This window comes from Trichosurus vulpecula, chromosome 4 (assembly GCF_011100635.1).
Source record: "Trichosurus vulpecula isolate mTriVul1 chromosome 4, mTriVul1.pri, whole genome shotgun sequence".
Classification (NCBI taxonomy): domain Eukaryota; kingdom Metazoa; phylum Chordata; class Mammalia; order Diprotodontia; family Phalangeridae; genus Trichosurus; species Trichosurus vulpecula.
In genome coordinates, this window is record NC_050576.1 from 77465378 (window position 1) to 77478651 (window position 13274).

Consider the following 13274-nt stretch of genomic DNA (forward strand, 5'->3'; position numbering starts at 1 on the left):
TCCCCCCCCCATACTTCCCCAACCCCCACCCTTCGGCTTTCTTTTGTCTTCCCCCACCAAAAGCAAGATCCTTGAGAGCTGAGACATACATATATATATATATATATATATATATATATATATATATATACACACACACACACATATATATTGTTTGTATCCCCACTTAGCATACAGCAGGCACTTAATGCTGATTGACTAATTACCTCTTCTATAAGCCAGAGCAATAGACTTTTAAAGATTCAAGCTCAGAAGAAAGGGAGTCTTTAAAGGGTTTGTTTGCTTGTTTTACTAAACAGTCAAGTTAGGAACAAATTGGTTTGACAAAACCCAACTGGAGAGTGGCAATCTTGGGATACAACTTAAGATAGTCAAGTGTTAACGCCAACAAACCAAATCAATAAAAGTCTTGCTGAGCACAAGAGAGTGGTATAAGCTCTCCGGATTCCTAAATTTCTTTTTAGACTTTGGACTTTATTGGCCCAACTGTCTAGTGACAAAAAGGGAAGGATTCATCCAAAACTTCCATGGTTTAGGAACTGGGACAGGTCACTTAAAGACGTTACCCTCAGCACCTACTGCTCTACCAGAACAATTTCGTCTTCTGGGCTTGTGGCTAGGCCTGATTTTTTCATCCTTTTCCCAAGAGAATTCAATGGAACCTGTTACTGATACCTGGAGTGGGTCAAGTTCCTTAAGCTACTATTGTCCTAGAAGATCCTGCCAGATCTATTTCCAAGACTGAAGGCGTGGCTGCCTATTAGTCATAAGTTATCATTTAATTCAAGTCTGTTAAATGAGGCACGACGCACAAGACACACCTTAGAAACACAAAGACATTTGGGGCAGTGGCTTAAAGCAAATGCCAGGTAAAAGTGGAGATGGGAATATGGTAATTCCTTCCTAATCTCATTCAGAAGGCAGTAGTACCCTTTCCACAAGGCAAATTAGAACCAGTGAAATGGCCTAGAATCGCAAGGTCCACTTTAAAGTATTAAAAATCCACGAGGAGCATGGGAGACAAGAGACAGGATGATTAGGTGATTGGTTGAACAGACATGATTTGGTTTTAGACAATAAACCTTATTAACCACCTAGACTCTACATCTTCTGGTAGTGACATTAGAGAGCGCTTGGGAAGTCACCCACTCTCTGGATGTCATCACATCCTGTGAGATTCATTTAGCACCGCCTTTGCTAATCTCTTTTCTGTTACATCTTTAACTACTGGCCATATATAATCCAACTGGTAACCTTTCTTGAAAGCACTAACAACAGTGAAAATACTGGGACTAGGTTATGTTATTTAGGGTTACTGGAAGGATCAGATTTAGAGGCACAATTTAAAGGTAATCTAGTCCAATCCCTCAAAATTCCACCAAAATTAGAATCAGGAATGGTAAATAACTTTAAGGTCAGGCAGATATATTCAATTATTGGAAAACCAAGTCTTGCCTCCAATTCCTCTCCTACCCTCCCACCCCCAGTACTTAATCAAGGGAAAGAACTACTTTGTATTTCAAGACAAGCCAAGTAAATTTGAATTGAACTCTACTACAAATTCCAGTGAGAGTAGTTTCTCATAGCATAGAGAAAGTTTTGCCAATGGTCAGAATACCCAGACAAGGCCTGGAGATTTTTGAGAAACAAAGGGAAAAGTAAACACAAACTCTCCACCTATTAGGGTAAGAGGTTATGTGCACAAGTATCTACTACAAAGACAAGAACATTTCATGTAATTTGCTATTTAAACAGAGGTATTGGGACCTTTTTCTTCTCTGAAATGACAGCAGCACCCCTAAGTAGTCTGTTCAGATACTGGTTTTCTAGTTCTCAAAAACCGTAAGCTCCCAAACAGCAGCGAGGTACTTGGCATTTGTAATTTGTAATTTCTTCTTTTTAATAAAAGGCAAACAGAATAAAGATTCACGTATCAGGCTATACAAAACTTGGTGAAAACATCAATGGAAATGAATCTAAACTCTGGGTTGATTTATAGGAGCTATCCTAGCAATTAAGTAGCTTGTTTAAGGGCTGAATATGCTGTATGTGGCCATGAGAGGCTAAAAGGAGGGTAAAAAACTAGCCGGAGGTCAAAGCCAGGAAATCCACACAACTGTGTCTAATGGTGTCCAACTAACCAAGCCAGTAATGGCACAACAAACCAGGGGGAGAGCTAGAGATAAAAGGTATTTTTGTTCTGTTCTGTTTTATTATAAAAGGAAAAAAAGCTTATCAGAAATCTTGACAAAAAGGCGAAGGAAGACCTGGCACTCGGAAAAGATACCAGGGTACGAAAACACAAATGTCTGAACCCCAGCTCTGTCAACCCGAACCTAATCACTAAATGACACCTAGGAAAGGGTTTGAGCATACTAGGGCATAAACGCATGCAACTCTGAAAAACTGTACAACTTAGAAACCCTATAAACATTAGAATCTAAAATTGTTTTGCCTTTATAAAGGGTTTTTTTTTTTAACATATCAAAAGGCCTGCTTTAGTGACACCCTAGTCCCACCAGAAAATAAACACCCACAACCCCTCCCACCTCTTCAGTAACATGGTTAAGTTGACCAGCCAACTCACACTGTTTAAGAACCCCCCCCAACCCCATCCCCCCCTCATATGTGCCCTTCATTCAATGTGTGCTTGTTAAAATCACAGCCACCCAGTGCTTCCTGCTGCCTTTAGCTGTGACACACCTCTGCTCAGAAGGGCAAGAGGGTAAGCTGAAAAGGTGTCCAGCCACAAAAGCTGGGCTTTTTTTTTTTCTCAATTCCCTTCTAGTAGTCCTTGCTTCTCAGCAGGAACTCCCTGCTTCTGACCAGACCTTCCCACCTGCTTTACATCTCCACCCCCACCCCATGAACACACACTTTGTTTTTTTGTTTTCAAATTTAAATATAAAAATACTACTCTGCTTTGGGTAAAGGGAGGATGAGTGGGCAAGGAGGTTCCTTTTCTCTTTTCTAATGCTGAACAGTCCCCATTGGTTCATCTTCTGGCCAAGGGTTTCCCCACTAGGCCCCATACAACTAGAAAACCAAGTGTTTGTTTTCCTGTAAGCAGGATATAACCACCCCTTACTAATTCTTATCTTTTAAGAAAAATATAGAGTCTCATATGAATTTAATGCTCTTCTCCCTCCCTTCCAAAAAATTCAGTAAATTCCTCCTTCTACCCACCTTCCACTCTCCCCAAACCTGCCATCTCAAATACTTTTATTTTTTTTTCCTGGAAGCCACAAGTCTCTGTTGATGTACAAACTTGATTAGATGGAAGCAGTGGTTATGTTCCCCAGCCCCCTTTTCCCCCACTAACATACTATTTCTCAGTCTTCAAAAGTCAATGATGGGAGAAAAAAAAAAAACATTAAAAACATCCCAACCCTACTCCTGTTCCCCCACAAAAAAAAAAAGCAAGGAGTTATCTGTGGGCACAAAAAACATGGTATTTTGTGCCCTGAGTTACATCTAGTAGGGAAAATTGGAAGAAGGGAGAAGTGAGGTGGATGAGGGCATGAGAAAAAGGTTATGGGGAGGGGGATACAGAAGCTATCTGTAGGTCTAGTCCACTTAGTTTTTATACTGAAAGGGTTCTTCTCCTGTCTCATTGAGGAGACAGGTACGGATAAGCGCCTCTGTCACTGCGTAAGGGTCACAGTTGGCAGAGGGGCGGCGATCTTCAAAGTAGCCCTTCTTGTCCTGCCCAACCATCCGGGGAATCCGGATGCTGGCGCCGCGGTTGGCCACACCAGCAGAGAACTCGTTGATATTGGATGTCTCATGGAAACCTGTCAGGCGACGGGCATTGTCCAGACCCCCCTTGGGGTCATAAGCTCGGATGTGATACTTGTGTCTCTTACTTAGTCTCTCGATGGCTTCTTCAATAAACCTGAAGAAAAAGCATGTGCATGGTGAGGTCAGAGAACCAGGCCAATGAAAGACAAAGAATGGGAAAGGAGTTGATACTGGGATCAATATGTTTCTAAGTGTAAAAGGTAAAGGATTAGAACATTTATTCTGCCAATAGTTCAAATCTGAAACACGGAAGAGTTCTCAACCTATTCTTTTTCCTCCAATATATTTTTATTTGCTTCATTAACTATTTCCTAATTATATGCACAAAGCTTAAGATTTTTTAAAATGAGTTCCAAATTTTCTACTTCCTTGAGAAAGCAAGCAAATTTCAACCTGTTTAAGGAAAACCACTATGGGTCATGACTTTGTAGTGTAATGGGAAAATTGTCTAAGTCGTAGGAGACCCAGAATCAGAGGCACTTATTAACCAGGGACAAGTCATTGAACTTCTCTCTATCTGCAAAAGAGGACTTGTATCCAACCTTCCTCACAACCCTGGAAATACTCTGTAAACTTTAAGGCACTAGGCACAGACCAATTTTATAAATGACTTATTCTGTTCCCTACTCATTTATGATTTACATCAGCCTGTACTAGTACAAATTTGGTTTACAGTCATTGAAGATGAAGAATTGAATCTCCCTCTTTTAGCTGAAAGGAGAATTCTGAGTAAGGAATGTAGTACAGCTGTGAGCCTGCAATCCCTATATTGGGATGGGGGTGTGTGCGTGTGCGTGCATGTTGTAGCGCACCTTGGTTGGAGGGGCAACTGGAAAAGAGTAAACAGTTACCAATCAACTTTTAAAATGTCCAAATTGTTGGTCACTGATTTTCCTCCTCAACTAAGATTTAATACCAGTCACTGAATTTGTTCCTCTCTAAAGACTACTTTTCATAAATAAATGTGCCACATGCTTTAAGAACCCTAGGCAGAAACTGAAAATCCCAAACATAGGCAAAAAGCTTATTTTCTTTCCAACTTTCCAACTTACTTTCTTTCCAACAATGTGCACAGGACGTGACCTAGGGAAGCATGGTCAATCTATTTCTAGCTATCCAGACTTCCTAAACTGCCCCCCATTCTCTCATTTTCCCCCACGCCTCCACATCCCCCTTCCTCTGCCTCCATGAGCAAAGCTACCCAGAAGTAAGTCTCTTACTTTAGACCATTCTCTTCTCTCATGGCCTTGGTACTGAAGTTAGTGTGGCAACCAGCTCCATTCCAGTTCCCAGGGATTGGTTTGGGGTCAAACGTTACAATCATTCCAAAATCTTCACACACTCGATGGAGGATGAAGCGGGCAATCCAGAGGTGATCTCCCATTTCAATCCCTTCACAGGGTCCTATCTGGAACTCCCACTGAAGAGAACAGGATTCATTTGGTTTTAAAAAAACATAGCTGCCACCATCCCACTCAACTCCGAGACCCTCAAGTGAGGCCCTTTGGTGCTCTCCCACCCCAAATTACTCTGGACTTGTCCCAGTTTCCTCTGGGCCAGCCTGAATCTTGGCTGCGAAGGACCAAGGGGGAAGTCTGTACCTGAGCTGGCATTACTTCAGCATTTGTCCCTGCAATTTTGACTCCGGCATATAGACAAGCACGGTAATGAGCTTCTGCTATATCTCTTCCATAGGCTTTATCAGCTCCCACGCCGCAGTAATATGGACCTATAGGGCATGGGAAGACAGGAGGCAAACATATAAGGCAGAAGTCCCAGAAGAAATTCAAACCCCTTTCCAAGCCGAGCCCCTTTAAAAAGGGAAAAGTGTTTGTCCTGGATCTTAAGGCCTGCACAGCCATCTAACTATTACTCCTTGAGTATGAAGATTACCCCTCTCTTCCTCCCAATTTTCCTTGGCTGGGCCTACAGGTCCTACCAATCCTCCCTGCACATTATAATGTAGTATCTTTGGTACAAGGATCTGACCATATTTAGACACAGCAGAATGGACCCCATGGAAAATGTCATGGCTTTTTGATGAAACTGATTATGATAGTATTAGTTGTAGCTGTTCAGGAAAGGAAATAGCTGGGTTCAGTAGTCAGAAGAGCTTACCCTGGGGCCCAGGGAACCCATTGGAAGGCCAACCAAAAGGGTGTCCATCTGTTCCCATGAGAGTATACTCTTGCTCCATACCAAACCAGGGTTTCTGGTTGGCTACCATATCCATTATCCGTTTACAGGTATGCCTCAAATTGGTCTCTGAAACAGAAGAGAAAAATAAACCATTAGGAACATACCTTACTATCAGTCCTGGATCTAAGTACCACCCCAAAAAGGGCACCGCTGATTTGGGGTACAATTTTTAAGGTGGCTTGTCACACTTGACAAGCTATATGAATTGGCTCATTCTCTCACTTTGAACTCCAAATCTGTTGCAGAGTCCACATTCCATATAGATTCGAAGGGTTAAAGACAAATTTCTTCTATTTACAGAAGAAAGCTGTCCTTGGATTTCTGTCACGTGCAATTATATCCGAGGAAATGTGGCTAGAAAACTGAATTTGGAGCCAGGGAGGACTAGGTTCAAAACCCCCTCTGAAACTATTAGCTATGTGACCCTAGACAAGTGACTTAAATTTTCACTGACTGTTTAGGAAATACGGGGGGGGAGGGGGGGGGGACGACACGGGACTCCAGGGCCTCTTAAAAGTCCCTATGGTCCTACCAGCATCTGGTGCTCTAAGGCATCTCTGAGGGACCTCTTGAAAAATTTTACTTCTAGTTACTAAGTTGATGGTTAATTGAAGTCAATAGGATTACATCACCTGGGTACACTGGAGAGTGGCAACATCCTTGGAATCTTAGAAGACAAGATAGCAGAAGCCTCTTATGGTTACCCACAGGCTTCCCCCAAAAGGCTATACCGAACCAAATTTTAACTCATTAAAGCAAAGTTAAAGGTAAAGGACTTAGAAGAAAGCAATTTACACCTTTTTATCTCTCTATACTGGGCTGCTTCCCAGATGCCAAGACCCCACCAAGACAACCCTGGGTAAGAACACTGATTAACTTTCATTCAGTTGACATTGCCCCTACATGCATCTTGAATGTCTCTTCATTGATTAGGTCAACACTGACCAGGGCATGGGTGTGTGATCCCTGTCTTTTTAACAGTATTCGTAAAAAGCCCCTTAGCATAGTGTCTGGCACATTTGTTATTGCCAGTCATTCAGTTGTTTAAGTCATGTCCAACTTAAAACCCCATATGGCAAAGATATTGGTGTGGTTTGCCATTTCTTTTTCTACTTCATTTTACAGATGAGGAAACTGAGGCAAACAGGGTAAAGTCACTTGCCCAGGGTTACACAGCCAAGTGTCTGAGGCCAGACTCGGGTCATGCTGACTCTAGGCCCCGTACTCTAATCACTATGTCACTTAGATGCCTAGCTGGGCACATAGCAAGCACAATATAAATGCTTATTCTCTCTCCCCCCATGAAAGTGACTAAATAAAACTGAGGCTCAGTGGAAAGGGGATGGGTTGAAATACAATTTAAAAGTTGTTCAATGCTAACTGGCATAGGTTCATCTAGCCCAAACTCTACTGTGAGTGAGGTAGGTCCTGAGCCTTAAAACAGTCACTTGGTAAAGTAAGTACTTGGACTGGGCCTGAGAAGGGAAAGGATGGAAAGTTTATTCACAGTGAGTATGTAGACTGAAGTATGAAATCATATAGTTAGCCTCTGCTAAAGATCTTCACCGACAAAAAGGTGCCTTCAAGGACTTCACATTTTAATGAGGGAGGCTTCTTACTCATGTATTAATACATACACAATTAAAAGAATATTCTTACACAATTAAAAAGAATATTCTTAAGTGTAAAAGCACTAACTAGTAGCTAGGGAGACCTGTAACAGCCTCCTAGATAGTTCTTGAGAAGCGTCTTTAAAACAAAGTAAGCCAGGGATTCCAAGAGGTCAAGATTACAAGGGAGACGATTCCAGGGAATGAGAAATAGCCAGCAGGAAGGTGTCTCCATTACTCTCAAGCCAGGTTCATTTTTTTCCTTATGTTTGGCCAAAAATCTGCCTCCCCAAAACTTTTAGCCATTGGTCCCAGGTAGAATCCTTCTTCCAAATAAAGACTTTTCTCAAATACTTGCAGACTGCCATGATTCCTTCTTCAGCCTCCTCTATTCCAGTTTGAACATCTTCACGACAAAGTTTTGAGTTCCCTTATTATCCCCTCCTCCAGGGACATTCCAATGTCCTAAGTTCATGCTAACTGAATGCTAATCCTTGTCTTTCCTACCTTTACAATATCTCTCCCATTTAGCCCCTTTTTATTTACATGGTGGCTCCTCATTCAGAATTTCATGACCCTTGCATGGACTAATAGCTTCATTTAGTCCCCCCCTTTCTCCAAGAGCCAAGAGTTTATTAATCTCTATACCTTTGCTCCAAAACCAAATCATTTTGAAAGAGGGGAGGGGATGATTCCCCTCATTCCCTGACAGGAGGAAAAAAAGAACTATCCTTACCTGCAGGCTTGCGGTTATACTTGAAAACTTCACAGAAAACCAGTTTGTTGGGGTCCTTTCGGAAGGGGTCTCGGAACAGAGCAGCAGGAACAAGGTACATGTCACTGTTAGAGCCTTCGGACTGAAAAGTGCTAGAGCCATCAAAATTCCATTCAGGTAGTTCTGAGGGGGTAAGGAGGGAAGAGATTGGAGGTGAGGCAATCAACTCCATTCAACGATGTACATGTGTTTTCCAGTCTAGATTATCATTCCCCCAACGGTCCCACCTAATTGTTCATAGAAAGAATGAGTTCTTGTGATAAGAGAGAAAGATTCTTACTGGTCAGATTTAGAGCTGGAAGGAACAGAGATCATCTAATCCAATCTCCTCATATTGTAAGGAAAATGATTTCTGTAAGAAAGCTATTACTTCAATGTCCACACAGGTAGATAACGGAAACACTACTCAGCCTCAGGCACTCTATGATTCCATATCCAGAGCCTTCAGTAACAGACTTTTTGCTCCAAGTACAAAATTATACTTTTGTGATTAATTTAGTCATTTTCAGTTGTGTCCAACTTTACATGGCCCCCTTTGGGGTTCTCCTTTTAAAGAGTGGTATGCTATTTCCTTCTCTAGCTCCTTTTAGGAAACTGAGGCCAATATGGTTAAGTGACTTACTCGTCCAGATCACACAGCTACAAAGTGTCCCAGTGAGCCACCTAGCTGCCCTAATGTACAAAAGTACAAGGCTTTTACTGTTGTTTTATGCATGTATGAAACGTCTTTCCTTCCTCACTACTCAACCTACTCTTCCTCAGTAAGATAAAAATTATATTCTAAGCTAGTTGGAGTCACTGCCCCATTCCCATTCTGTACAGGGAAGGTGCTATGATCCTGTACAAGTCATTTAACATCTAAGACTGTTTCCTCATTTGTAGAAAAATAGGGATCATAACTATAACGGCTTCACAGACTAAAACAAGAGGAATATAAAGCACTTTGCAACTGTTATTACTATTAACCTTGGATTTGCACAGAAAGCAAACTGAAGGTCAGACCAGTTCACCAGCATCACATTTTTAATGGGATGGGCCAACTCTTCTCTTACAGATTTGTTTGTTTTTGGAGGAGGGAAGACAGGGCAATTGGGGTTAAGTGACTTGCCCAAGGTCACACAGCTAGTAAATGTGTCAAGTGTCTGAGGCAGGATTTGAATTCAGGTGCTCCTGACTCCAGGGTTGGTGCTCTACTCAGAGTCACCTAGCTGCCTGTCTTACAGATTTTAATTTAAATAAAAGACGACCCCATTTTTTGTCTACAATTGCAATACAATAAAAATTAATCTGGTAGGAATTAGGCTAAGAGTTGCATTGACTTTGCTCAAGAGTTCAGAGGCTGGTATACACAACACAAAACAGTTAAAGGAAAATGCTTTGGTCTGAAGGAAAATAGAAAGAAGGGATGCAGGGATGGATCTCCCCTCTTACCATCGATGCTCTTCGGTTCACTCTCTAGGGTCCTAGTTTTACAGCGAAGTCCCTCGCCAGTTCCATCGATCCAAATGTACATGGCCAGGACTTTGTTCCCTTGAGGCAGGTTCAGGTACATCTGCTTGATATTTTTGTTCAAGTGAGAACTGGCCGAGGTGGCCATGCTGGAAGCTGTCCTGGTTAGTTATAAAGTGGGGAGAGTGGGAAGGAAAGATGGGGAGGGGGAAAAAAAACAAAACAAAACATGAGAATACTGACCTCAAGCTGGCCTGTTGCTAGGATCCTTCAGAAAAGCAGATTTATCCAGACAGGTAGAAGCACACCCAAAGCATTAACTCCCAAGCTCAAGTCAATTGACATTTATTCATTTAACAAATATTTCAGAGATTAACATAAAGCAAAGCACTAAGGTAGGTCCTGGGGACATAAAGACAAAACCAAAATCGCCCCTACTCGGCTTTTTTTTTTTAAACTGGGATTACAGCATGTACACATAATAATGGAACATACATGAACATACTTGAAAGAACACATTAGCAGCTGGGTGGATGAAAATGGAAGAAGGCTTATCAGAGATGAGAGATACATATGTTGAATCAGTTTGTTATGCCTCTTCTCTCATGGTATAATAAGGCTACAAATTCTGTGAATGTTAAGAACAAAAAAGGGAGGAGGGCCTAGGGAAAAAAAAATCTTTTAAAATTAGAAGGCCAGTAGGCTTCCAAGGAAAGGAACAAGAAATGGAAAGACTTAGAGTGCCTTATACGTACCCAACAGTACAGATAGATTATTGATCCCATTACAGGGCATACACACTAAGTAGTGAAGGAGCAACTTCTCAGATTTAAAAGTTGGAATCAAATCTAAATATACCAATCCACACCCTGCCCCCACTAGGGCAAGTAACTTCAGCCAGGAAAACTCCCCTCTAATCAAAAAATGAAGGAAGTCCTGAAAAAACCGCAAGACACCCAAACACAACAATTCAAGCTTCTTTTAAAGAAGCCAATATATCCTGGAAATCAAGGAACAAAGTACAATTAGGAAGGAGGGCAGAGTGGTTGGAGGGATCTACCCGAAGGTAACTTTGAACAGAGAAGCAACTGTTCCCATGGGTAACCACAACCCAGTTCCCACTTACCAAAACTGGTACTCTCGCCTTTGGGGGAATTCACCTGGTCGGTCAAGTAAATATTTGAGAAGTCAAACCTTCAGGCCATATCCTCCAGGACACCACTGCCCAAATGGGCCTGAAGTCAAAACCACACCTCAACCTCTTCCCCAATAAACCAGAGAAATCCACTTTTCCTAGGACTCCTCCCAGGAGACCAACTAAACTTGTCAAGTCTAGTCAGTTCACCCCGGGGCACTTTTTTAAGAGAAAGTACTTCCTCTATTAGCCAAGGAGTTTCTACTTCGGTGTCCCTAACCTCAGGCTAAACCACATTAGGCAGGAACACCTGTAGGACCTTAAAAGTGGTCTGGGGTGGAAGCTGCTGCTCCCCAGAATCTTCTCCGTTTTCTTTCTTTGAGATCCCCACTTCCCCCTGTCTCCTCCTCTTCTCCACTCACCCCGGCCATTGTGGGATAAGGAAATCGATCTGATTAGGCCTACGCTTCAACCGTCTCTTTTTCAGCTTCTGTCCATGCCTTTCCTCATAGTCACTGGTCTCATACTGATCGCTGTGGTTCCGCTTTTCCCCCTTTCCCCTCCGGACCCGAGGAGAAGAGGATCGAGAAACAAGGTGCGGAGATATCGATCGAGGAGAAACAGTCTGGGAGGAAACTGCCTTCATCATCACTAAAGGGGTCCCCTCTGACTTCAGTGTCCGAGGAATATAGGAGCTGTACGAGGAGGCGGATGACCCTGAGTCTTCTGGGCTTTCCACCCTTTTCTCCCTCCCTTTCCCCCTCGCTTCTTTCCCTTCCAGTGGTGGGCAAGGAGATGGACCTCCTGCCCCCCTCCCCCCACCCCTCCCCTCCAGCTCCTGATTTTACGATCTTACAGAGAACTGTAAGAAGGAGCATGCCCCTCCTTAGAGAAGAGGGTGCCGGAGGGAGGGTGAGGCAGCCAGGCAGAATGTAAAAGAGGCCAGGCCGGCTGCCTTCTGTCTCTGGCCTCTTCCAGTCTCCGCCGACTCTCGAGGTAACGCGGCAGCTCAGGAGGTCCCATTGTTTGGTCACAAATGGAAGCCTCGAATTGCCCTGGAATTTCCCCGGGACCTACCCGGCGGCTGCAAGCAGCGGAGGTGGTGCACGAGTAACAGTGACCAGACCGGCCGCTCGTCTTTCCAATAGAATTTTAAAGGAAAATCCAAAAAGCTTTCTCCTCCCTACTCCCAGAAGAACGCGAAACCTAATAAATATACCCCTGGGTTTCACTCTCCCAAAGAAAATAAAACAGAAATGCCGCAGTCACAACCCAGATCCTCAAGTATCGGGCCCCAAGGTCCAAGGCACTATGAGTGCAGGGGCAACCATAAAGAAAGCTGTTGGGGGAGGTCCTGCTGCTCACATAAACACACCAAGGAAAACAACACGCTCTTCCCCCTCCTCCCCCAAGTCTTTCAATGGAGGCGCTCGCCCTTAGAGCGCCAGCATCAGCAAAATCCTTGGAAACAAGATAAGAAAGAGCATTCTTCGATGCTTTGGTGCAACTTTGCACCAAGATGGGGTGGGGGGGGGGGAGGAGACAAGAAAGAAAGAAAGACCTTGGGCCCGGGAAGCGGAGAAACAAGTTTTGCAAAACATCTTTTGCAGGGTCCCTCCCCGCCCCTCTAAAGAGAGCTCTGCGTGGGCTGGCCGGTTACCTGGGTCTGGGAAAGTCCAGAAACAAGCTGTCAAAGTCGAGGAGGCAGGACGATCGTTCCGCAGGCTCGCAGGTCGGCGCGGCCGGTTGGACGTTCTCGCTGGTGGCCGTAGAGGTAGCTCTGGTGGAGGCTGTGGCTGTAGAGCAATCACCAGCTCCCATTCTCAGCTCGCCGGATCGCCAGCCTGCTTAGCTCTATTTATCCTCCGTGCAAGGCCAGCCCCTCCATGCTCTGATTGGCTTCCGGCAGCCGAGCGCCGACCTGCTCAGCTGATGCGGGGCGCAACAATCCAGGCCATTGGGCAAGGGGTGGTGCCTGCCAAGGGGGCGGAGGGCTGGTGCCGGAGGGAGAAAGAAAGGGAAGTGGGGGATGGGGCGGGCCGGGTGGGAGAAGAAGAAGGAGAAAGCAGGGGTGGGGGTGGGGAAGGTCATCGGAGCCAGCGCGCGGCTGGCCCGCCCGGGGAGGACCCCGCCCACCACAGCTGAGAGAGAGAAAAACAACCCGGGCTGCACTGGGACTTCCCTCCAGCTGCTGCAGCAGGCCGACCCCTACCCTGCAATCAGCATATTGTGGTCTACCCCCACCACCTCCCTTGCTCGGGTTGCGAAGCCCCAGAACCTGGCGCAGCTTGGGTAGCTGCGCCGC

At 44.3% G+C, this 13274-nt stretch overlaps 1 protein-coding gene across 1 annotated transcript; it reads right to left on the reverse strand.

Annotated features, from left to right (window-relative positions):
* Nucleotides 1-273: 273 nt before the first annotated feature.
* Nucleotides 274-12812, reverse strand: GLUL (glutamate-ammonia ligase). The gene is made up of 7 exons (XM_036757984.1): nucleotides 12630-12812; nucleotides 9817-9995; nucleotides 8347-8508; nucleotides 5920-6066; nucleotides 5403-5530; nucleotides 5022-5221; nucleotides 274-3895 (listed from the first exon to the last, which is right to left on the reverse strand). The coding sequence occupies exons 1-7, from the start codon at nucleotides 12788-12790 to the stop codon at nucleotides 3577-3579; spliced, it is 1296 nt and encodes a 431-aa protein (XP_036613879.1). The 5' UTR covers nucleotides 12791-12812; the 3' UTR covers nucleotides 274-3576.
* Nucleotides 12813-13274: the final 462 nt, after the last annotated feature.